Raw genomic sequence first — 26,578 nt, 5'->3', positions numbered from 1 at the left:
ATGTAGCTAATCTGTCATCTGTAGCTACCAGTGCCTTGACTGGTACTAACCTCCCGACATCACTGAGGAGCAAGGGTGTATTACTGAACATGGGCACAAGCTCAGGGGCCCCAAGTGTCTGGCCTTAACTTGCAAAATGTCACTCAAATACACACATACACACTAGGAAGAGACTCAAAATGACCACAAAAAGAACACAAAGAGATGCAAAGGAACTGCAGAGGGACACAAAATGACTATAAAAATGGGCAAAACAACCACAAGGAGTGACAAAATGACACAATCTACCAAAAAAGACACAAAATTACCTTCAATAGACACAAAATGAACACAAAGACACACAAAACCACTACAAGATAGGTGCATATCGACTACGAAGAGACACAAAACAACCACAAAGTCTGTGTGTCTTACTCCTATGTATGAAAGATATGGGGCCCATTGCACATCTGTACCCAGGGGCCCATTCTCCCATTATTCATCCATTCTGAAGAGTTCAATGACACCTCTATGTCGTGACCTTGTGCCCCCTTACTGTTTATGAGTTCACACTGGGTTTAATAAATAACTGTTTATTTTTAAAAGGAGAAAAGTAAACAAGAACAGCTATCTGGCAATCAATAAATCAGTACTAACCATTAGACTGGCACAAGAATACACACATATAACAGGTGAAGTACTCCATTTATCTGTGCGACAGAAGCTTCACACTTCCACCCCCACTGGTCTCTTAAGTCACGTGACACCGTGTAGAACCAAAATGGCCGCTGTTGTATTTTGACGTATAATAGCTAGCTACTTTTCTTTTTGTTTCATTCTTGGTAGAAAACTAGCAAACGAGAGGCTTTTCGGAGGAACTGTATATCGCCACCCTCCGCATACTGGTGTCCTAGTTTTTATCTTGAAGACAATCAGGACTGACACTTATTTGTTGAACGAGTTGGACTATGCATATTTCGGTCTAATAGAGGCTGGCTAGCTGGCTCTGGCTGGCACACATTAAAGCAGTCGAAAGTGAAAAAGGCTAGCTAGCTAACCTAGCTGCGATGGAGGAGTTGAGCGCAGATGAGGTAAGTTGACAATGGAACAAACGTCCAAAATGAGTGTCTAAAATTGACGAAGCACTTCTTTGCTAACGTAACAATTTATACTTAAATTATTTTCTTTCCGGCGGACCTTATATCAGCCAAACGGTTTGCCACTAGCCGACTTGCTACTAAAGCTAGCTCAGATGCTAGCACAGTCTAAACTAAAGAAATGTATCCATGTTAAAATCCCACATTTAACGCGAGTTCAACACCAACACACAGAAGTGCGTGTTGCCCATCGCGCCCCATAAAATATGTATTTATTAGAGTCGTATAATAAAATGAGTGACCGAACTAGAAGTTGGGTCGTATGTTTCTGTCACCGTTGCCACTGCGTTAATTTAATTTAGCCGGAGCAGAATGCTAACTAGCTAACGTAATGCTGTAGAGACTGTTCACAAGCTGGCCCATGGATTACATTGCTTGTACATAAAACAACTAAATTCACACAAATACACTTTATTGTTTTCACCCGACAGGTGTTTTCTACACGTTATAATTTGCCAGCTAACGGTACATTTTGTGCACAGACTTGATTTGGCACATTTTCCTGCCGTAAGCTAGCTGACAGTTGCTAACGTTGTTTTGCTAACAGCCAAAAATTAGCCTGCGAGACGACTCAGCATAAAAAACACACCGGGCCACCATTGTGCAATCAACTGTGGGCCGACTGTGTGGCCACTGAGCTGTTCCCCTTGAACCACACATAATACTTTATGGAGCAGTCTTTCTTTGGCACCTTGTACCCGTATTTAGCTACTTGATCAACTCGCAACCTAATGTGCTGTTGATTTACTACCGTAATGGCCCTCTGCCCAGTTGCATGGTTGCGCACAATTAATGTTATTACTCACACCTGACTTTGTCCGTAATGTAGATTATATTGTATATTTTCGACAGGGCCCACTCTGTATATTTAAGACAACTACTGCAAAACCAATGAATGAGATCTGTCCACTGCATCAGTTGTATGTCTTTATGTGTGGGGCCAAATATCAATGATGGGTAATGAAAAAACTGTATGGCCTTACACTTCTTATCTTATCCAGACTGATTGTGCCAATCAATAAGTCATAGATTAATATTATGGTTATCATCATCATCATGTAATAGTTAATAGTAGCATGTATTTAATTGGTTCTGCTATAATATACATTCATATTATGTACGGCTGTGCAGTTATCCATAGCACTTTTAGTGAATGTTAAAATTTGCTGGCATATTTATTCAAGATCCGCAGAAGGCGACTGGCACGACTTGCAGGGGGACAGACGTCACAGCCCAGCACCCCTCTCAGCACACCCCTGACATCCCCACAAAGAGAGACTCCCCCTGGACCCCTTCCTGGACCCTCAGGTGCCGCACCCCAGCCACCAGCTGCCTCTCAATCATTGGGGCTCAATGTCCACTGTGGTACCCCTGCCACATCCCCTATGGGCACCTCTGGTAAGACCTTAACTAAGACCTATAGGTTTTAAAGTGTTATTAGCCAGTTTGTCATAATTACAGTTATTAAAGGCAACACTCAAGGTTAAATTCTTGCAGTTTAGAATTGACGTCAGCAACAGGCCAAGATACAGTCAGCTTTCTGTGGTTGTTTCCACAGAGTTATTGTCTTTAGCCTCTTTGTTGATTCTAACCCTATCATCCTACTCATCCTGTGGCACATTATCTCTGAGGCTTGGAAGATAAACAGCCCTGGTTGTTTGAGTGCAGCACTGAAAGGGACTTTTATATTTGGGACCTTGATATTTGAACAGCAAGAACTCTGAATGACATTAACACAAACAGCTGCAGCGTGTTGTGATCGCCGGTGTCCCTGTGCGACACAAAGTGTAGGCCCGCTGTACTGAGTGAGAAATTATGCTTTTATGCATTGCTCTAGAAAATACACTAGTGAGCTATGTATGGGTAGAGCCACACTTTTCCAGCCATTGTTTGTTGCTATGCATAGATGTGGTGTTGTTCCTACACAATGCTTGGTTTTAGGGCTTATAGCACCCGTAGTACTTTTCATAATTGGTGAAATTTGTGATTTTCTTCTTAGTGGTTACACATGCCTTCATTGCATGTTAATGCAATTGTTATAAATATTCTCCTTGACACAACCAGTGTATACAGTATTTATTTGACTTGACTGTAGGTAATTATGTCATTGTTGTGCAACCAGACGTGAGTTGTTAATTCCAACCCTACACCCACAGTAAGATCCTGGGTGTTAATCAGCTTTCTCTCTACCTGTTTGCTTTAATCAGGGTTTATAAAGGTATGGCACACCATGTTGTTCTTAAAACAGCAATCTGCACCTTTGCTTACCCAGTGTGGCTAAACAATTTGTTCTTCAGCAAACAATAGTCCTCACATAAATAGTGACTGCTTAAAGCTAATTTCAGAGTCTATTAAAGTGCCATAGCATATTGTATGAAATAAAAATTACAGACATCATAGCTTGATGAATATAAAATAAAATCAACGTGACAGACTAAAGTCAGAGGCTGCACAGTCTGCAAGTAAAAAAAAAAATTAGCCATGATTGGTAAGTTTTTAGAGGAGACCTAGAAGATGAAACTGTCTTGCAAACATTATCTCCTCTGGTAGGTCTCTCCAAAGTGTGTGGGTTTTGATTGCAGAGATACGATCAGTCTGGTCTTGCAGAGAAAACAGAAAGGCAAACAAACAAAAACCTCAAAAGGTGCTCAGTTGTGGTGTTTTGCTTTTGCAGGGGTGGCATATGGTAGTCAGAGCAGCGAGGGTGTGAGCTCCCTCTCCAGCTCCCCCTCAAACAGCCTTGAGACTCAGTCCCAGAGTCTGTCCCGATCGCAGAGCATGGACATTGACACTGCCTCCTGTGAAAAGAGGTAAGAGTTTTTGAACCCAATATTGTACTGCCCAGTTCAAAGGCTTTAGAAATCCCATGAAAATACAATTTTTAAAACAACACTCTGTCGAAAATTTATGTTTTGATGATCAAATACTCCTCTACTGTGGGCTTGAAAGGTGGCTGTAAAGAAATATGTAATTTTTTTCCGTCAAGAGAGCACAGGCTGTGGTCAGCTTGAGTTACATCAGTTATAATAGATTCTATAGGCAACACGTTTTTATGATTCACACCAAAAAAATCTAATGGAACAGGTATGACCATAGAAATGCAATGAATATCATGTTCCTTTTATAAAGATGAAAACAAGTGAAGTTACTCCAGAAAGTTTTATTCTTATATTGATTATTTGAAGCAAACATTAATAACAATGTAAAGTGTTTCAAAGCATGGCTTGCTTTTGCGGGATCTGGTTATGAAATCTGTGGTATAAGAGATGTAACAAATGTGACACATCAAAGGGAACATCAAGGTTTGACTGTTGGCATGGTCTGCTTGGGGATGAAGAGACTAAAGTTGTGTTTCGACTCAAAGTTCGTGGGACTTTTGGGCCCAGGGACAGCGACAGTGCAACAATCAGAAAATTGCCTTTATTTCTTGCTTTCACTGCTTTCTCACAGCACTGCAGCGCAGCTTCTCTTTTTGTTGCTTGACCAGTCTGTGTTCTCAGCTCACTGGCGCAATCTCTCTGTCTTTTTTTAAAATGAAACGGGAACCCAAAAGCAAAGCCTAATATTACTTGTAATGTCATCAGACAAAGTGAAATCTTCTCCCATTTGTCCTAAAATGGCCCTAAATACAATACTAGAGTACCTCTCTGTTTTATGAATGAAGCAGTACACTAGTTGAAGCAGCAGCGCTGTGTGTGTTTGACCAATCAGCGAAAGCCTCCTCACAAACCCCATCCGGAAGGTTCCTGTACTTTCAGAAAGTGCCACTTCCTGATCAGGGACTTTTGGGGGTTAAAATAATGTCCCCAGAGCTTGATTTAGACCCTGGTTCCTCAAAAGGTCCCCTGTCCCTGGGCAAAGTTCCTGCGGCTGAAAAGAGGCTTCAGTAAACACTGTTTCTCTGTCCTACTGCAGCATGTCCCAGGTGGATGTGGACTCAGGGATAGAGAACATGGAGGTGGAAGACAGCGATCGCAGGGAGAAGAGGAACTTGACTGAAAAGGTAAACAGCAGCAGTGAACATTACTCAAAAGAGACGGTCTTTCATCCTTAATTACTTGGCCTACTTGACTTTGATCATGCCCGTCCTGAGATCAAATGAATCTTAAAATGAGTAAAGATAAATGAAGTCTGTGGGATTTTACAGAAAGTGATTAGGGACTTTCCATAGACGCTATTCTTGGTTTCATTTTCATTTATTTCAGTTCAATGACACGTACCGGTTGAGTGTCAATAGACCACAGTTATCATGAGATAATGACGGGCTAGTACATTTAGCATTTCTCTTTAAATGACTCTATATTGTGATCAAATCTTTACTGTTATGTCTCTGTTTCTGAACACCAGGAACCCTCTGCAAACTCAGATGTCTCAGAAGAACAGGCTCTGCAGCTCATTTGTAAGATCCTCCGCGTATCGTGGAAGGAGCAGGATAGAGATGTCATCTTTCTCCCTTCACTGGCTGCAGAGTTCCACCAGAACCCTAAAGATGGTACGTCACTGAGCAACGTCTTAATCTCTGTCACCATAATAAGCTGGACAACTATAAAAAGGCAAACTCTTGCTACAACTCATTTTCTGCATTTGATAACTTCACTATTATCTTTTCTTTCTGTAGTATACTCTGACTTCAAAGACCTGATCGGTCAGATCCTGATGGAAGTCTTAATGATGTCCACCCAGTCGCGTGTCCACAACCCCTTCGCCAGCTTGACCGCCACCTCTCAGCCAATTGCAGCAGCCAAATCCCCTGACCACCGTCTGACGCTGCTGCAGCCCTCCAGCCAAGGTGGCAGCCCCATGGGCCCCAGTGCTGGGTCATTTGGAGCCAGCTCTCTGTCCAGGCAAGTATCTTGACTCAGTATATTGAGCTCTGTCAGTTTAACTCTTAGAGACATATCAAGGCCCTGGACTGGTCACCTACACTCCTTCTCAAAAATGTGCTTAATGATATGTAATTGGTATTGTGATGGTAGATGCCATGTGTTTTTTTTCTTGTTGATTTTCTAGATTTGCTTTGATCATTTCTATTTTTAAGACCTTATTTTCAGATGAGTTTTGCCAATCATCGTCTTAATGTTGTCCACAGTCTGTATGGGTGTAGTAATCCTCACCCGATGGCTATGGATGCAGCCAAGAGGACCTCCCCATCTCTCCCCACCCCCACTACACCCTCTGTACCTTCAACACCTTCCACACCCTCTACCCCACAATTCATTGTGCCCCCTAGCCCACCTGCTACTACCACTACTCCAAGACTCAACCCTCCATCTGCCCCCATGCCCATCTCCCAGCGCTATCGGCCTTACTCTGTCACCTCTCCCTTGGGGGCTCCTTCCCCATCTAGCCCGGGTCAAAGAGGACTTAGTGTCTTTGGACCCTCTCCTAGCCCTGCGGGGCCCTCTGTTCCTCCTAACACCCCAGTTCCTGTGCCACCACCCAGCCCTCAGTCCCTCTCCTTGAGGTCACCTAGGGCTCGCAACCAACCCTCCACCACACCCCCTCCAATGGTGCCCCCTTCTCCCAGATCGAATGCCCGACAGGCTGCCTTTGCTTCCAGGATGCCACCGTCTAGGTATCTCATCTGCCATGTGCATGTCAGTGTTTGTTGCACACGCAAGCAAACATACTAAAACCCTAACCTCTTGTGAACCACCAGATTTTAAGTTGGGCGTGAACTGAGAGTCTCTGGCTGGATCCCTTTTGTTGTGTACATCGCTTCTTATGCAGTCACCTATGCGAGCTTATAATGTTCTTATCTTGCTAATATTTAGACTGCTAATCTAAAAGTGAATGAACAACCTGATATTTTAGCATTTCTGTCTTTAAAATCTGTTTTAATTTTTAAGTCTCTGAGGAAACGAAGATTTGCAGTAGCAGCTGTAAAAAATATACACTATGTGATTAAGATTGAGGGAATTTATAAAATACACAATCAAACACTTCAACTCCACATATTTTCAATGAATTATCAGTTACATTACCTGAGATTGATCTAAAATGCTAATACACAGGGTGTTCAGACATTTAACAGGCATTCTAGTTTTAGTTAGTATTACGTTAATATTGCTTGTTGCTAACGAATCATTTTAAAAGATCTAACCCTTTTGCAAATAGTTAATATTAGATTTATTTTAACAAACATGTTTTTTTAGGTCCTGCAATGCTATGAAATTCTCAAGCAAATAAGATGTGGCTCACACCTCTTTGCATTGGCTTGCTCAAGACAAGTTGTGTGAGTGATTGTGACAATCAGTTCAGTTATCGGTTAAAAAATGTTCTGACAGTGTGTAAAAGCTGCGGACAAAATGGCATTAATGAATATTTAAAAAGCCGCACGAGAAGTAGTCTTCAAGCAAGCATGCAACCCTCCAGCATCCCTTCCTCTTCCTTGTCCTCTTTTCTTGTGACTTGCTACCATTCCACATTTGTCTTCATGTTTTTTCACTTCCCTTCTGTCTCCTCATCCTGGCACAACACCCTCTTTTCTTCCAACCTTTCTCCTTGTGTCTTTTCCTCGTCATGTTAGCCCCTTGTCGTTCCTGTTCTTTGCCCTCTCTGACATGTCTCAGGACAGCAGTGATGAAGAATCTCAGGAGGAGGAGGAGGATTTTGCACGGGTTCAGTTTGGGTCCAGGTACACCGCTGCACGGTGTGTGTGTGTGTTTGTGTGCGCTTGCTCAGATATGTGCCCACTGCATGTTCCAGTGGGCCCACGAGGCTTAGCACTAACGGCACGCAAACACACCAGGGTAGAGCGGTGAAGACAAACGGATGTAGGCTTAGCCATCTTTAAAGAGTGCTGAAACTGTTTTGGTCATCAGAGGTTTAGACCCAAGCTCCCTTAACTATAACTTTTTAATTTATAATGTCCTGGTAAGTTTTAAATACAGTTTCTGTAGAGCTGCAGAAACTTCACAGAATACATCCGCTTTCATTGTCAGGTCTGAAAGGGTAACTGAAAATAGCGAAGTGTCTGTAACCCTGAACCTTCAACACCTTGTGTTTCTTAAGATGCTTTTTACCCCAGTGGTCCCTACTTATTGGGTGAAGTTGGTTGACTTCCATTTTTAATGTTAACAAATAAGAGAATATGCAGTATATTTTTATGCACAAGACAATCTTGCACATTGCGATGAAACCCTAAAAGAGCATGTTAATGTCAAGGGAAAAATTTCAGTGTCATTTAACTTGTTGGTACAGCATGAGACTATTTTGCATACGATAGAGTTAAATTGTGTGTTATTAATTCAATGCATGGGCAGTGTTAGTAGGTGAGAGAGGGAAGTCTGATTCCCTCCTCTGTGGGCAGTTGTTTTGATACTTAATTGTTAAGTGCGTAGGTGTTGTTTAACTTGCATTGCATCTTTATTCAGGAGAAACTGTTGTGAATAGTTATTGTTATTAAACAATATAATGTGTAGAGCTGTACCCGACTCAGAATTATGTTGGTTGAATCAAATTTGGCTGTTCAGTATGAATATTTAACTGTTCATTTCTTTTCTTTTTTGTCACGTAGCGTTTGAGAGTTTGAACGAGGTTTAGCAGGGTGTTTAGGGTGACAGTGATGTTTATCTGAGCTAATGCGTGCTAACTACGCTAACAGTGGATCGGTTTTTGCTGATGCTAGATATCAAATAAAAGCCAGAAATTGTATCGTATTAAGTTGCAATAGCTGTAAATTTATCACTTCTATGCAGAAATCAGAAGATAACGTTATCTCGGAGCCTGAGCAGGCAAAGTCTTACTTCCTTAAGGCAGCTGCCTCCGTCTAACTTTGACTCACCCTGGGTCAGGGTCAACAGCTACCTGTACCAGAGAGCACCATGAAAGCGAGGAGGACTTACTCTTCAGCTACATCTGGGGACCGAAACATCCCTAGAAGTACACTGCACGCTGACTGACACACATATAACAGACCGCTAGACTTGAAGAATCTCCGTCGACTGAGGGGGCTCTGACTGATGCTGAGAGTATTTGACTTTCAGGGGATGGCCCTAATAATGTGTTGATTTCATTTTTAGCTTCAAGGGCAGAGGTGATACTTCTGCTTTGCCTGTGTCTAATGGACAAATAACAGAGTTAACTGTATTACCTCATAAGGTTTGTAGTGCTTTGAAACAGCTCATACAGGTTTTGCGGTTACAGCTGACCACTAACAGCAGTTAAAACTCTTGTCACCACATTTGTCAGTTAAATGTGGCAAGCTGAATCCTAATATCAGCTTCAAAGACTTTGTGCAAACAGCTCTTGAATGTTTAATATTATGACTTTCTCTTTCAAGAGCCCACTACTGAGATGCTGCAGCGCTGTCACTAATGCTTTATAGTTTGTTTCTTTCAGGACCCTTGAGAGTGGGTTTGAGTTTGTTAACCATACATACAGGATTATGTTTGATGCTAAGGGTATAGCTCTCTGTGCTGTGCTGTTTACTGTTATTTAATGAGCCCCTCTGTGTCCTTGTGTTTGTGTTTTACCTTTTTGTTTGTAGTCTTGGTGCATGTGGAGGGGGGATGTCCTGCGATTCAGCCAGCGACCGCTTCACCATTGAAACATGCAAAGAGACAGAGATGCTGAACTACCTCATTGAGCGTTTTGACAGTGTTGGCATGGAGGAGAGGAAAGCTCCCAAGGTAAGGGTTAGAGTTGAATTCAAAGCTTTAAAGGGGACCTATTATGCTGATTTTTAGATTCATGCTTGTACATTGTGTTTCTACTAGAACATATGTACATGCTTTAATGGTCAAAAACACTTTTAGGCTTGTACTGTCTGTGCTGGAACACCTGTTTTCACTCTCTGTCTTAGGGTGCTTTCACACCTGTCCCTGATTCGGATTAAAGCAAGCAAACTCTAGGTCTGAAAGTACCCTTAAATGCTCCGCTTTAGCGCCTGTCTTTTTCAAGCCCCCCTCCCGAAAAAGCCCAGTCTGCTCTGATTGGTCAGTGTGTCCAGGTCTTCTGCATTGTGGCGTCCATGTACCGTTATTGCAGCTGGGAAATGACTGTAACGGAGGATTACGGCACTTTCTACCGAGAAAAATCACCAACAAATGCTTCTAAACACAATAGAACATGTTCCAGCAGTATTATGATCCGAAATGGGGAGACATGAACATCAGCAACCAAGATTACGTGTTTCATTAACATGAGCATGTAGCTGCATGTAGCAGGGTGAGCCACATAATGCAAACGCAGTATTGCCCCTGAAGCAGATGACCATGTGAAGAAATCCGTCAGGAGCTTACATCATCTTGTCTCGTAAAGTAGAAAGAACAGTTAGAAACAGAAACAGAGTATTCAGAACGGTCTGAAGCCTGAGGTTTTTGCTCACAGGGATTACTTTTACATTATACGATTACCTCGTGATTTGAAACCTTGTCCTCGTTTAATATGAACATCACATTATATAACGGAAATAAGGAAAAGCATAACAGGTCCCTGTCAGGATTCTCATCCCTCTTATTGTAACAACTGCAAAATTCTCTTCCGTGTATTCACCATGTCTGAATTGGTTACAAAATGTCCTGACAGAAGAACAGTCTGTACCTCCGACACTAGCTGCAGGCCAGATGGTCTGGAAACAAGTGAAGGTTTTGCTCGTCAAAGAACACTGTGATTCAACAGAATCCGGAGAGAGTTTCTGTGAAATCAACAGCATACATTTTTATCACACCTCTAACCGATTTCTCTCCTCTCCTGTCCTTTTCCTTCCTCTCTCAGATGTGTAGCCAACCAAATGTCAGCCAGCTTCTCAGCAACATTCGCTCTCAGTGTATTTCCCACGTTGCCCTGGTCCTGCAAGGCACCCTGACCCAGCCGCGGTAAGAAAGCCGGCCACACGCTGTGACAATCTGTGGGTTATTTCATGTCTGTCATTGTATTTGTGTTTGTTCTGTTCCTTTTCGTTTCAGTCTGAGTCGCCATAGCAACGACTCTTTTACCTTGACTCCAGAAACATTTATTTGATTTCAGCACAATGCCTGTCTGTTTTCTACATGTAGGAGCCCTCTCCATCAGTCTTTGCTGGTACCTTATCTGCTGTGTCGGAACCTTCCTTATGGCTTTATTCAGGAGCTGGTGCGCATTACCCACCAGGAGGAAGAGATGTTCAGACAGGTGGGAAGCACGTCTGCCATTTTGTCATGATACACGGTGGTGATACTAACTGAGGGTCACTTTGCACTGAATCCTATCGCCACATACAGTGGGGCAGGATAACAGAACCTATGGGCAGGTGGAACTTCGCTGTACTTACTTTAACTTGGAGTGGTACCATGTTTAGGCTGGTCGTCCTGAAGCACCTTCACAGTGAAGAAGAAATTGTATTAATTTAAGCAGACAGCCTTACTTTAAGCTGTAAATGCAACTCTACAATTTTTGAAAAACAGTAAACAGTAATTTTATCATTTTAAATAACACTTCACTGAAAGTCGACAGAAACAAAATAGACTCAAAAAAATGTCTTGAAAATACTGTATGCTGGCTCTATACACGCTTAAATTACTGTCTATGTAAATGGAGTCCAGTGGGTTTGGTGATAGCGATTTTTGGGCTGTTCTAGGTTGAACAAAAAGGATCTTACTCTCTAACAAAATGGTCTTTCTTTGTAGGGATCAGACACTTAGAACAACAACCTGAGCCCAACTTTTGAGTGGACATAAATCGACAGTGCATAATTGTCCCAAGTGGTTACATTGCAGCCTGTTTTGCCACTGCCACCTGTATCAGTCTCACTCAGTACAGGATCAGTTTAAAAAAAATGTTGTTTCCAGACACAAAAACATGGGAAAATAGGGTCCAGGTTGAAAAGTACAGAAGTTACCCTTTAATTTTTTTTTCTCTCCAACTCTCTTTGATATAAATGTGTTTTTTTTCTACCATTAGTAATCCCTGGAAAAGTTTTGAAATTATTGATTAAGAACCACCAGTGTATGCCTGTACAGTTTGATGTATTATTCCATTATGTTCCATATTTGCCTCACTTTAATCATTTTCTTTAAAAAAAACAAAACATTGGCATAATTGTAAATATCTGAAAATGTTTGCTCTCTTGTTTTTCAGATCTTCATTCCCATCCTCCATGGGCTGGCTCTTGCTGTGAAAGAATGTTCCTTTGACAGTGACAACTTTAAATTCCCCCTCATGGTAAGGAGCTGTCCTCGTCTGACCCATGCTGTACCTCTAGGCAGGACATGAGACTTAATATAGTAAAGGGTGCAGGGGACATGCAGTACAGGAGGCCTTAATAAGGTTCTGTCAGACAAGCTGTCTCAATCCTTCTCAGTAGATGGACAACCCCAGATATACAGTATATGTACCATATGTGTGCAGACATGCTTAAATATTAGGTCACGGTGCATGCCAACTATATACGCAACTAGCAATTTGCTCCCATTCATTGTGTATTGGAAGCGACTGATTCGTTGCACACAGCATGCTGGGATACCTGTGGCGCTGCGATGAGAGGGCATGACGGTTAATAAATTCAAAGGGCACTTGCTACTACACGGCCACTCAAGCTGCAGCACTGGTGACTTTTTGAACAGCTGTGCACGACCAGGAAAGGCTAAAGCAAGACTATTGATCATTGTATCATATCTGATAATCTAGCCATGTAAATAATGTGCTTTTTAGTGAATGTCTTTGTTACAATATTATTAATGTAAATCCGTCATTTCCAGTTGAATTAGTAAAAAAAGACAGAAAACTGTTTTGTACTGTTGCTTTTTTTGTTTAAAAAAACAGACTTGTGTGGAGCTGGTAGAGAATGGGCCGGGGATTATAGGATAGAGCCCAAGCAACAAGTGAGGCAGGGCAGACACGAGTTCAGGCGAATTGGTCTCGTATAGTGGGCATGCACCATAAGGTGTTGCCATTGTGCTGCTTCTTCTATTGGAGCTCTCCTCGTTAACAGTCTAATCTCATTTCATCTCACCATCTATGCTAGCATACACAATAATAAAGCAGTGTAATCTGATTTAGGCCCTCTATGAATTTGGTGTATTCAAGTCGTTCATTTTCAGGAACTTTGTCAGTGGAGTGTGTTAGATTGTGTTGCAGACTGTGTGTTAGAGAACAGTGTTGGTTGTAATTAGCGTCTTACAAATATGCCCGCACACTGTATGCAGGAACTCTCTCTTCTCTTCCCTGTGGACATTTTCTCCCACACACCTGTCTACAAGAAACTGAAGCATGAGCCTTTACATCAGGATATCATAATGTTGTTTTTTCCTGGTTTTTAAGGCTGCATAACAGTAAAGTGATGTCATTTTCTGAACTCACCAGACTGTTCTAGCCTTTCTATAGTTTGCTTTTACCCACTTAGTCATTATATCCACATTACGGATGATTATTTATCAACACACTTACTGTGTAAATATTTATTGAAAACACCAGTAGTCAACCCTACAATATTGTAGCAATATTGATATTGAGGTATTTGATTTTCTCCATATCGCTCTAACGCCCGCAGTCTACGGGAACAAGTATAGTCTCTTTCTATTGTTAAATATTATAGTGAGTAAAAGAAATAAACTATGTATTTACAGCTTCTGTACTGTCCCACAAAGGAGAGTACTTGCTTTGTTTGTGTGTGTGTGCGCATGAGCATCTTTTGTGGCAGTGAAGATAATACAGTGATGATAATCAGAAGGAATTCCACACATCTATGAAGCCAACATAAACAAACTTACTGAGGACAAGTTGCTGAGATGGAAAGAGTGGTTTTCTCTCCATTCCCCACAAATGAGCCATTTAAGTGACACTGCCACACCACTGCACAGCCCTGCAGCTAATCACTGCAACACCTGATTTGGTGTGAATGCAGCCTAACAGGTAAATAATAAAATGAATGATCAACTAATCTCAAACTTGCAATTGCTAATTTTACATGAGTTCAGTGGTCATGCCTGGCAACCCAATCTACCTGTAATCCAAATGTGAGTTTGAGGAAAATGTGAATTGATGCATTGTTTCAGTCATGCTTTGTTTTGTTTTTACAGGCATTAGCTGAGCTTTGTGAAATCAAGTTCGGAAAGACTCACCCAGTGTGCAGTTTGGTGAGTATACCTTTGGGTGGCCAAAACTACATTATGGCACTGAAGTGTTTATCATCGTGTCCTCATGGCTCAGATAATTTCAGATGTTTATTTCTCAAGTCAAGTTGCCAAACAATTTAGTTCTGTCAAGTATGTGCAAGCCTGGCTTTTGTCTCTGTTGTTTATACCTTCAATATACCAGTATGGCCAGTTGACATCAGCACAGAAGAATGTGTTCTGCTTATTTTATTCATGACACCAAGGCTTTATGCTTCACAGAAGAAGGGCAAGAAAAAAAAATTCCCCTGTGCATGGAAAGGACTGAGCCTATATTTAGCAACAGCCTCTCAAATCAGAGTTCTTTGAGTTTATGTTAGTGTCATGTCATTGCTTGTTAACTGTGTGAATCTATGATGTTATTAATATCATAAATACAGCATATTTATTATTAAGTTATATTAAAGGGGACCATTATGCTCATTTTCTGCCTCTTACTTGTATTTAAGGTTTCTACTAGAACATGTTTACTTGTTTTAATGTTTAACACTTTATTTTCCTCATGCTGACAGTGCTGGAACGCCTGTATACACCCTGTCTGAAACTCTCCATTTTAGCACCTGTCTCTTTAGCCACATTTCCACCAATACCTTTAGCGTGTAGTACCTTTAGAACTATGTAACCTACACAGACATGCCCCTAATGAACCCTTGATCTGTACAGCGTTTGCACCGCAGACAGTACTCCTAAATGTAGGCAGAGTTGTCCTTACTCACTGCTCTGCCCAGCCCTTGCTGTATTTCCCCTTCACTGGTGATACAGAGGGAAATCGTCTGCACCTCCTCTATCATCAACAAAACAGGGTTTCATGCCAACATGAAAACATTCCACCTTTAAAAGTTGCAGGTAGCTGAAAGCAGTAGCCTCTGAATGGCACAGTGAATTAATTTTTTTTTTCTCAGTCTGTAGCTTGTAGGTGTTTACTAAAGGAAAAAAATATTTTTAAAAGATGGCAGCAAAACATCCTTTCATTTTGTAGTAATAGTTTACTGGTGTACTTGCCACATTATGAACAGTGGTTACATAACCAGCCACAACTCACCTCTGAGCAAGAGTAACAGTTGTTTATTGATTAGTCAACGGACTGCAGTGTTTTCTAGCTCCACCTTTTACCATCACATCAGTGTGCTAGGTACTTCAGCAGAGGGGTGATGAAAAAAGGGGACGTCCTCTTGGTACTATTCATGACTTCACAATGGAATCACAAAAATAGCCATTCTTGTGCATACTGCACTGAACTGAAACAGACTGCTTGGTGGAAACTTGGCTTTCATGCATACCTCTCGAAAAATCTCTCTGATTAGTCAGCGTTTCTGTGGTCTTCTGCAACTGCTGTCTCGGACGCTTTCAATGTCTCTACACTGTCATTAAAGCTGGGGAATGACTGTAATTGAGTATAGCACCACCATATATCTCAAAAAAATCACACGTGAAGGCTTCTAAACACAACTGGACATGTTCCAGCAGGAATATGGTCTGAAATAGCAGAAAACCAAGAACATCGGCAACCAAGATTACATATTTCCCTGATGTTAACATGTAGCTACATGTAGCAGTGTATGTTATGTAAACACTATCAGTAGTGTGCCTGGAGCAGAGGACCATATAAAGACATCTGTGGCATGCTGACGACAGCTTGTCTTGAAGTGGAAAAAATGCTGGAAACAGAGTAGTCAGAACGGTCTGATGCCTGAGGTGTTTGCTTACAGAGATTATTTTTACATACGTTTACGTCATTATTTAAAACTTTGGCCACATTTAATATGAACATTTGACATTGTTACATTATAACATGACAGAAAATAAGGAAAAGCACAATACATCACCTTTAGGGGAATTTAAAATTTCTTAGTGACTAAAATTGAGTGAGCAGATGGGAATACATTCATCTCAGTTCATTTCGTCCACGGTTGTTGTTGGACACATACTGACTTTCACTGGAATTTAACCCTTGGGGGATGAGATGCTTACTAGCACCACTAGATGTTTAAATGTTTGTGGATTGACAAGACAAAAACCTGTGTACCCCCATGTACTAATATGTGTCTTCTGTGCAGATAACGTCACTGCCTCTGTGGTGTCCCAAACCTCTGAGCCCTGGTTGTGGCAGAGAGATCCAGAGACTGTCCTACGTGGGAGCCTTCTTCAGCCTCTCTGTGTTTGCTGAGGATGATGTGAGTTGTTTAATCAGTTGAATAATCCATAGACCACCGGATTGTAGCCAATTTGTATGTTTTCTCATACTTTAAGTTCTGCCAAAAGCTGAAAAGATTTAATGCAATAATACCGTAAAAACACAGCATGGCAAGTTGTTTAATGTACAATCGATCTTTAATGAGTATACTCAATAATGTGGTTTTTCTTCAGACAAAAGTAGGAGACAAGTATTTCTCTGGCCCAGCCATCACCATGGAGAACACGCGAGTAGTCAGTCAATCATTGCAGCACTACCTGGAGTCAGCAAGGGTGAGTTTCAGCTTAGTAATGCATTAATTCAACCTCTGTCCTTTGTTTATAGATTCATGTTTTAAAGTTATTGTTATTGTTTTTTCCAGGGTGACTTGTTCAAAGTTCTTCATAACATCCTGCTTAATGGAGAAACGCGCGAGTCAGCTCTTAATTACATGGCAGCTTTAGTCAACTACAATGTGAAGAAAGCTCAGATGCAGGTAAGTTGCAGAAGTCATTCATTCCACATCCAACAGTTACCAAATTGCAACACTTACAAAGCAATCAGTGTAGAAGCACATTTCAGTTTTAAATGTTTGTGTATATTTTTAGTAATTTGTGTATTCTACTGCAAACAGCCTAATTAAATTTTTGTTGCTGATTTGTTCTCATACAGCTTGTACAGCTTTTAAACATGGATTTGCAATTGTTCTTTTGTCCTAGACCGATGATAAGCTGGTGTCGACAGACGGCTTCATGCTCAACTTCTTATGGGTGCTGCAACAGTTGAGCATGAAGATCAAGCTGGAGACAGTCGACCCTTACTACATTTTCCACCCACGGTGTCGCCTTGTTGTCAGCCAAGAGGAGACGCGTCTGAAAGCCACCATGGAGGAGCTCAAGAGCTGGCTGACTGAGCTGCGTAAGTCGACACAAACAAAAGCAGACACATTTGTGATTGTGAGCGCTTGTTTGCTTTTGGAGTTTGAAATGAGTCATTGATTTGTTATGTTAATTTGAGTAAATGCAATTTGACCTCAATCATTCATAGACTGCAGCCATTTTGAGAAATATGTTAATTACACGTAAAGGGGCCATTTTGCATACTATTGGTTTTCAGAGTGATTCATCTACATGCCACATCTGTGATGTCTTTCTTCTTTAGATCAAACTAACCCAGATGAATCATTCTTCTATTCCTTTTGCTTCTGCTTTATTTGGAGTCATCTACAAAATAATAGCTGCTAAGCACTCTGTACTGTTGACAATCCATGTCACATTACAGTTGAAATAATTCATAAAAAAACCCAGACATATGACCTAATGTGACATGACACACTAACCTAAGTGTTTTTTAAGCAGTAAAGTTGATATTTAACTGTAAAATTCTGGTTCTGACCGATGGTGGTGAGAAATAATTAAATTTATTTGTTCACATGGACAGATGAAGACCCCACCAAGTTCTCAGAACCCAAGTTTCCCACCGAGTGTTTCTTCTTGACGCTGCACACCCACCATTTGTCCATCCTGCCTGGCTGCAGGCGTTACATCCGCAGGTTGCGAGCCATCCGCGAACTGAACAGGTATTTATTTATTTTCAGGGACAATGCACACAGATCAACATTACTGTAAAAGCATACGCATGTCTTCATAGCAGGCTCAGTCTGTGTGTTTTAATGGTGTTTTTCCCATGTTAGGACTGTAGAGGAGCTAAAGAACAGTGAAAGCCAGTGGAAAGATTCTCCCCTGGCTAGTCGACACAGGGAGATGCTCAAGCGATGCAAAACCCAGCTCAAGGTGAGTTTGACATCCTTGAAGACACACCCACTGTCTTTCCTTGATTGATTGATTAAACCTTGAGTCACTGATTTAAAGGTACAGACCTTCAAATACTCAGCTCTCAGTTCACTGCATTTGGATATTAAATGCCCCAGAACTATCCTTAAATGCTGAAACATGCAAGATTCTGTGACAGAGCATATTGAGTGAGATGTGATCCTTATTGTGTGTGATTTTGTCCTGTCAGAAACTGGTGCGAGCCAAAGCTTGTGCTGACGTGGGCCTTCTGGATGAGAACCTGCTTCGCAGATGTCTGCAGTTCTACAGCACAGTCATCCAGCTCATTCTTCGCATGGTGGACCCTGCCTACCCCAAGTGAGTCGCCCTGCTGCTGACTGTTTGTTGTGATATTGATGTCACACAAAATGTTTTTTAACCATCTTACATACTGTGTTTTCCTTTCGAGTGTATTCTAAATCAGATGTGTGGACCATGTTTATTTGTTCATTCCTCACACAGCATTAACCTGCCGCTGAACCCTGAGATTCCCAAAAGCTTTGCTGCTCTGCCTGAGTTCTACATTGAAGATGTGGCCGAGTTTCTGCTTTTTGTCGTGCAGTAAGTTTAGAATTTAGTCTTGTGCATTTGTCTCTTCAACTGTGTTTTAACAATGAATATCTTGTGGACGGGCATCATAACAGACCTATTTAGAAGAAATTACAATATAATATCAGAAGAATATAGATAGGGCTGTACGCAACTCAGAATTAGTCGAGTCTGACTTGGCTGTACTAATATTCTACAATGGATTCTTTTTCCCATATAAGTTTGTATGGGTTCAGCAGGACTTTCAGTGTTACCGTGGCTTTCATATAATACAGTAAACAAGCTAACTGCGCTAACGTCATATCAGAAATGTGCAACATTTTTTGCAAACACTAGATATCAAACAAAAGGGAGAGACTGCCGTATGAAGTTGCTGTGAGCTGTAAATTCACCACCTTTAAGAGAAGATAAGATTATCTCTGAGCCTTACGGTGTAAAACCTCTCATCCTCTGTGTCACTGCATTGTGTCTGCTGCAGCCTGTACCAAAGAGAGTCTTGAAAGTCAAGAGCGCTCACTTCGCAGCAAAATCTGGGGACCAAAGCGTCCCAAGAAGTACACTGCACAGCGCACTTGACTGGCAAAAAACCCCCAACAAAAAACGACTGATCGACTTGAAGCAATCTTCGTCGACTGAGGGGTCTCCAACTGACGATTCGAATCTCTGACTTTTAGAAATATAGATATGAAATGTCAACAAAACTTGGACAAAAAGTAATCCATTTATCAGTCCACTATGTGATAATTCTTCATGCTTTAAATCAATGTCGGCATTAGGGTTGCAGCGGTATACTGGCTTCACAGGATAAAAATTTATGAGAAATATAATGATAAATATATCATACCGTGTATAGTTGCTTATCTATTGTATTATAAAAATGCAACTTAACAGAGAATCTCACCTTTATTTTATTTATAAAAGGGAGACTTTTTACACATACTTGGATTTAAAAAAATATATTTTAAGCTTCAATTGTATCAAAGGGTTGGTTCAACCAAGAAGCGCTTCTGTTGTCATTCCTTGAAGGTTCATTGTAACTGATAATAATAGTAACTCTGTAAAACTGTATATCCTGCTACAGTGGAAGAAGCATACAGAAGCTAAAGACAAGATTGATGCATAAGCCATTTTGTTTCATTCCTTCCTCCTCCTCCCTTCTTCTTCTAGGTATTCTCCCCAGGTTTTATACGAGCCGTGTGTCCAGGACATTGTTACCTTCTTGGTGGTGTTCATTTGCAGCCAGAACTACATCAGGAACCCCTACCTTATCGCTAAGTTGGTGGAGGTGCTGTTCGTCACCAACCCTGCTGTACAGCCTCGTACTCAGCGATTCTCTGAAATGATGGAGAACCACCCGTTGTCTGTCAAACAGCTGGTCCCTGCTCTCATGAAGTTCTACACTGGTAAGTTCTGGTTATACTGTAATTCAAAGCAGTTGTAATAAATGGGATTTAGTGTCGATGTAATCTGCAAAAACGTAGGGTTGTTTCTAGCCCTTATGTAGCAAACCCAAACATATTTGTTCTTGACTGTGAGGTCTGGATTCTTTCCCTTCCTTTTTAACTAATAAACTGTCTCCTCTGGTCAGATGTTGAGCATACCGGCGCCACCAGCGAGTTCTATGATAAATTCACTATACGGTACCATATCAGCACGATCTTCAAGAGTCTCTGGCAGAACCTTGCCCACCACGGTACCTTCATGGAGGAGTTCAAGTGAGTTTGCTTTTGACAAGCAGTTTTGGTCACGTAAAAAATGACACCATTAAGATTTTAATCAATGGCTGCCTGACTTGGCTGTATTTTAACCTGACCCTTCTCTTCCATCTTCTTTCACGCTTACTCTCCTCTAGCTCTGGCAAGCAGTTTGTGCGCTACATCAACATGCTGATTAATGACACCACCTTCTTGTTAGACGAGAGCCTTGAGTCCCTGAAGCGTATCCATGAAGTTCAAGAAGAGATGAAGAATAAGGAGCAGTGGGAGCAGCTGCCTAGGGTCAGTCCTCAGCCTTATAGGGTTTTAATTTACATGCATTCAGCCAACAGTTATGACTGAGCTTAATTTTCTAGCAATAAAACATAGAAGTGAGGAAATAAAAAGCAGCTGGGGATCACAGTGCTAAAGTTCCAAAAAGAAGAGATAAAAAAAATGATGCAGCAAAGACAAAGTGGTAGCAAAGTGGTAACTGTGTGAGATGCATTACATTAGCACCTCGCTCATATTTGTGCCGAGCTGTGAAGATAACTGTTGCTGGATAGATTAAAAATAATATTGTTTGTATTTACCTGCAAACTCTCAGGAGCAGCAGCAGAGCCGCCAATCCCAGCTGACTCAGGACGAGCGGGTGTCTCGCTCCTATCTAGCTCTGGCCACGGAGACGGTTGAAATGTTCCACATCCTCACAAAGCAGGTCCAGAAGCCTTTCCTCAGGCCTGTGAGTAACGCTGCCCCCGCTGGACATTTTTAAAAATGGTCACACTTAATATGTGCGAGGCTCTCTGTGTGGAAATGTGTTCTCAATTATACAATTATTATCAGCATGTACTAGACACTTTGAGCCCAACAAGCTATTTTAAATGATGCCCTCTTTGTCATACAGGAGCTGGGACCCCGTTTGGCCGCCATGCTAAACTTTAACCTCCAGCAGCTCTGTGGGCCTAAGTGTCGGGACCTGAAGGTGGAGAACCCCGAGAAGTACGGCTTTGAGCCCAAGAAACTCTTAGACCAGCTGACTGACATCTACCTGCAGCTAGACTGTGCCCGCTTTGCTAAAGCGATTGCAGATGACCAGGTTGGCTCTTACGTTTACAGTTGATCACAAATACAATATTTTCATTCAAAAATGAAGCTTTGCTTTGTGTAAGAAATACTTGCCGACTCTAAAGACAAAACACAAGTGGGAGTTTGTTCAGATGAATCATGAGAAAAGGCTACAGGCAGTTGTGGTAGATTTTCACAGGCATCAGCATGAATTACTCCTGTTGTACTCAGTGAATGTAATACATTGTCTCACACAGTTTCATTAATACCCACTTCTCCTCATATAATGCCAGCAGGAAACAGTTGTGGCCAAATACTGTAGATGAGATCATTTTAACATATGAAATTTCAAGTAGTCACATGTAACATGTTTTTTATGATACTGTGTGTGCTTGATGATGTAACACTGTTAAACAGCACTTAAGTAACTTATCAGTGCTACTCCTAATAGACTTAAAGGGAAAATTCGCCACCTTTTATGTGGATGTTCAGAGTTAATGGTAAATGTTGTCAGTTGGAGCATTAAGTTTCTCAATGTGTGCCATGTTGACTGAGGAAGCTGAGTTCTCCTGCTCACAGAGCTGTGCTGGCAGTGCCTACATGTGCCAGGATGCATTGTGCGCAAACATAAACATAGCATAAGGTGACAAAAATACTCACTCAGTGGTCATCTGTCCTCTCGGCCCCACTGGTCTTGGTTTTCTCTTCCACTTTATCTTAGGGATCCTGTAGAAGGTCCACAGCACACATCTGTCCAGGTGAGGAGCAAAACTTTGGTGCATAGTAGCACACATGGGCTCTCCTGGGGTTGGCGTTGGCGACAGCATCCGACAAAAAACTGCCCACACTGAAATTCATTGCAGCAGAATAATTCAGTTTCTTTTGGCATCAGAGGTCACAGCTAATGCAGCTGCAGCCCTGGCCACTCTACTGCATTTCTCTGCCCCCTCCAAACTGAAATAGCTCATAGTTCTTCCTGCCTCCAACTACGTCACTGTCAGGTCAAATGTCGACGCTGCATGCAGTACGAACAGATGTTTCAGCTGCGAACTCAGCTCTCTCGGTCAGAATAGCATTGAGGGATTTACTTGACTACATTTACCTTCGAAATTGAGTGGACACCCACATAAAAAGTGGCAGATTTTCCCTTTAACACAAGGAAATACTTCTGCCATTCCGTATTCTGATTCTGATTGTTGCATACAGTGTCACAACATATAAAAAAAGTCTTAAATATGATGACAGTAACACACAGTTACGATACTGAACACTCACATCATGTCAAAGACATCTCTTGCAGTGGCGTAATACATTTTTTCCTCTTTCTGCTCTATGTGCAGCGGTCGTACAGCCGTGAGCTCTTTGAAGAAGTGATCTCAAAGATGAGGAAGGCTGGTATAAAGTCCTCTATTGCCATTGAAAAATTCAAGCTGCTATCAGAGAAGGTGGAGGAAATAGTCGCCAAGAACTCCCAATCTGAAATGGACTACAGTGACGCACCTGACGAGTTTAAAGGTGTGTATGTGTGTTTGTTTGTTCACAGTGGGTTTAGCAGCATACCTGCAACTTTCAACCCTGTATATCCAGTGGAGGTAACTTGACTCCAGAAGCACTGTATCTTCTCCCGCACAGAATCTGTTCTCACACGCCACTGTTCTACGTGCTTTACTGTCAATCCCATGTTATTAGAAGTATACGTATTTGTATTTTCCTTCTTTATTTTTGTATATATGTTCACCAATATTCCAGAGCCCTAAACCCACATGTATAGACAATTAGTTTAAATCTTCAAATCCTAAAATGTGGTCATATTTTCCTGCCTACTGAACAGCAACCAGAGTCTTTAAATGCAGTTGTTTTAGGTAAAATATGTAAAATCAAAATATAACATTTTCTACCGTACCACATGGTAGGAAGTCACTGAATCTTTGGCTCGAACCAGGAAAAGTCCCTTGCCTAGAAATCTGGTGTGACCTCAGGTCAGCCGGTGCAGACAGACAGGATCTTCAGCCGTGTTTGTTGCTGTTGAATTCCAGACATTTGCAGGGGCTTTTGCAGCTCATAGAGGTCATATAGACAGCTTAGAGCAAGGCTATCCTCTAACCACAGACTTAATATAATCTAGAAAGAGAACGTGGCCCACATACCTCCTTTGATTCCCAGATATGCCAGCCAACCCACCACAGTTGATGGGAGTGTGCCGTACAGAAGGCTTGAGTATCGTCTTTCTCTGCGGTTAAAATCTCCCACGCCAGGTGTTATTTTTGTAACGCACGAGCCCTACAGTAACAACCTTGTGACATTTCAATATAGGGCACACTCTATCGAAAGCTACCATTGAGTATTTATTGGATATTTTTTTTACTGGTGTTTTGATAGGTGCCTCGTGATTTCTGTCATATAAAGCACATAATTTTGTCAGCAGTTGGAGTTCTACATGTCACAAAAGTTTGACGAAGACATGCCTTACATCAGGACTGTTCAATTACAAAACCAGGAAATGTACATGGGCCAGCAGCCTATCTAAAACCTTTTTCGTAGCCTTTGGGGACAAGGGCATGAGATGGCTCACTTGTTTGCTACTTCCAGACACTATATATAGTAAACATATTCTCATTCATATTTATGTATGCTAGGCCACACAGAGGTAGCTTCTGGCCCGGATGTGGCCAGAAGGCCTGCTTTAAATGGTGGTGATATTGACGTTAGTAATTTTATTTTGTTCTGTTTTACTTTTTGTTTAAATTCTTTATCTAAGGACAATTGCAAAAGCCAGAGGGTAGATCAGCTAGTGGCTTTCCCCTGTTCAGATGTAGACACAACATTAGAATACCAGCCCTTCTCCAAACACAAGGAGCAGCCTGTTGAGCAGGCTATGATATTTGTTTTTGCCTTTTGAAGTTATAAAAGGGAAACTGGGATATGTTGACAATATCTGTCACTGTGATGAAAGAAAGGTTGCTGCTGTAAAACTGTCTGTGCAGCACAAAAGAATAAACTCCAGGAATGTCTGTCAAACCATTTGTGTATTGTTTCAAGAGTGTTTTGTAAAGTGACCATGAAACTTTGTTGTAACAGACCCTTTGATGGACACACTGATGACCGACCCTGTGATGCTGCCTTCGGGGAACATCATGGACCGATCCATCATCCTGCGCCACCTGCTCAACTCCCCCACCGATCCCTTCAACAGGCAGCCGCTCACAGAGAGCATGCTGGAGTCAGGTAACGCCACCACAGTGCCTTTTCATAACTGATTTACATGTAAAGTTCTGTTCAAGGTAGGCAAGAGAGAGGGCAGAAGTCTTTCTTGCTAGGAGCAGCAAAGCAATTATGTAGTTTTAGATTCAAGGCAAGTAATTGCACAGCACTTAAATGTCAAATTAAATTACTGCCTGTTTGAGTTTGAATGTCAGTTTCTTCTATGCTGCTAACAGTCTGTTGTTAATCCTCCAGTCCCTGAGCTGAAGGAGAGGATCCATACCTGGATGAGAGAGAAACAGGGCGGACGACCTGTCTGAGGACCACATGTCACCAACGTCTGGCCTGCTAACCATCATGAAGAGAGCTGTCCAAATCGCCTGAATTCAGCGTCACTACTACCAACGACAACAGAAAGAAGAAAAAAAATTTTGAATGGAAAAAAGAGACCTGATTTGATTTTTATTCGCATTTACCCTTTTTGTCTCAAACCATTATCATGGTTCTAAAAACAAAATATAATAAAGTTAAGACTTTTAAGTTTTTCTCATGAGTTTGTGTATATATATATCAAAATATATACATATATTTAACAAGAGTTAGTTAATGCATTATAGTGCTGCAAGAATACACCAACATCAGGTTTACCAGCGAGGTGCATAGTGTCCCTTCATTGATCATTTTCCTTTACGGTTCTCATTTTGTTTTGTAATACTCTGTATGTTGGCTTCATTAAAGACTTTTGGTTTTAGGGAGAGGGGAGGGGAGGGGAGGGCAATACATTTGGGAGAGTGTGGGTGGGTTCTGATAAAATTACTAGCCCTGGGTTCTCATCCAGACTGTGACATTGAACTTTAAACTTGAGTCCACATATTGTATGCTGGTTTCCCAGAGCTAATAAGATGCACAGTTTGTGCTTGTAGACGAATTTCAGATCTGGGAATATTCATTAAGGATGTAGCTTAACGTTTAACTAATCCTAAATTGTCAGCTTCCTTTTGAGTGCAGTAGGAAGATAAGCTGTGGTTTACCAAAATACAGTATGTTCAGTTGTTCCTTTTTTAGTCACATTTTCCCTGCTGACTTTAGTAGACTGAATTTACTACTTGTGTGTGCATGGCCTCAAGTCCAGAACCTCCTAAGCGCCTCATGGACAAATAACCCTTTTAGGCGAAATGGAAGGAACATGAGAGAATGTAGCATGACCACCAGGAACACCATCGTAGGAACACACATTAAGAGTCTGCTCTTCAGAACCACTGACATCTCACGTTAAGATGGGTCTCTTTCAAAATGGCACTGTACCTAACATGACCTTGCTGACCTTAACTGTACAGGAAACGATTTCCTTTAACCACATACCTGTTTTGGAAGCTAGGGTTTTGAACTGAAATAAATGATGATGCACATTATTTCACAACTCGTCACTGTGTTTTCCTCAGACTGATGCCTTAGCAGTTTTATTTGGTCCTTTTAGGCCAACGTTTTTTTCACACACGACTACAAAATGATTATACAAAGTCTAAAAATATTTCTCTAATAGTCCTTTATGGAAAGAGAGTGGGTATGCAGCAATCCAGGTGACTGATATATTAACATACACAACAAATACCAACATTATTAATGAAACGTCTTGAAGTCAAACAGCAACAAAAGAAAAAACATTTTTACAAGGTTTCTCAGAAGCCAAAATTTCACCTTTCTACTGAAAATTTGTGGTGGTTACCAATTAGATTTTCTATGTGCAAAGATAACTTATTACAATTCCCAACATGTTTTTGAGACTGTGGTTTCCCAGACGTCTAAGCTTAGTCATTCTTCTACAGTAATA

At 41.3% G+C, this 26,578-nt stretch overlaps 1 protein-coding gene across 3 annotated transcripts; it reads left to right on the top strand.

Annotated features, from left to right (window-relative positions):
* Positions 1–739: 739 nt before the first annotated feature.
* ube4b (ubiquitination factor E4B, UFD2 homolog (S. cerevisiae)) lies at positions 740–26,159 on the top strand. 3 transcript variants are annotated; one of them, XM_050063934.1, is made up of 29 exons: positions 740–1,070; positions 2,321–2,534; positions 3,811–3,946; positions 5,052–5,139; positions 5,484–5,628; positions 5,755–5,980; positions 6,226–6,711; positions 7,666–7,773; positions 9,628–9,769; positions 10,857–10,957; positions 11,138–11,252; positions 12,198–12,281; positions 14,138–14,194; positions 16,288–16,404; positions 16,598–16,696; positions 16,786–16,899; positions 17,123–17,321; positions 17,844–17,982; positions 18,097–18,196; positions 18,426–18,553; positions 18,698–18,796; positions 19,952–20,187; positions 20,373–20,499; positions 20,637–20,781; positions 21,086–21,220; positions 21,386–21,577; positions 22,887–23,061; positions 24,625–24,771; positions 25,003–26,159. In XM_050063934.1, the coding sequence occupies exons 1-29, from the start codon at positions 1,047–1,049 to the stop codon at positions 25,065–25,067; spliced, it is 4,143 nt and encodes a 1,380-aa protein (XP_049919891.1). In that variant the 5' UTR covers positions 740–1,046; the 3' UTR covers positions 25,068–26,159. The 3 variants fall into 3 exon arrangements, with proteins under 3 accessions (XP_049919891.1, XP_049919892.1, XP_049919893.1); XM_050063935.1 differs by lacking the exon at positions 7,666–7,773; XM_050063936.1 differs by lacking the exons at positions 6,226–6,711; positions 7,666–7,773.
* Positions 26,160–26,578: the final 419 nt, after the last annotated feature.

This window comes from Epinephelus moara, chromosome 16 (genome assembly GCF_006386435.1).
Source record: "Epinephelus moara isolate mb chromosome 16, YSFRI_EMoa_1.0, whole genome shotgun sequence".
NCBI classification, from domain to species: Eukaryota; Metazoa; Chordata; class Actinopteri; order Perciformes; family Serranidae; genus Epinephelus; species Epinephelus moara.
The sequence above is the reverse complement of the archived record's forward strand: the minus strand, read 5'-3'. Positions and strand labels throughout refer to the sequence as shown.

Bases quoted from the DNA above. Each gene is read 5' to 3' on its own strand.
- ube4b (XM_050063934.1), top strand. From the start codon at position 1,047: ATGGAGGAGTTGAGCGCAGATGAG. The intron at 11,253-12,197 runs GTGGGAAGCACG...CTTGTTTTTCAG, and splicing joins AGGAAGAGATGTTCAGACAG to ATCTTCATTCCCATCCTCCA. The intron at 16,900-17,122 runs GTAAGTTGCAGA...CTTTTGTCCTAG, and splicing joins TGAAGAAAGCTCAGATGCAG to ACCGATGATAAGCTGGTGTC.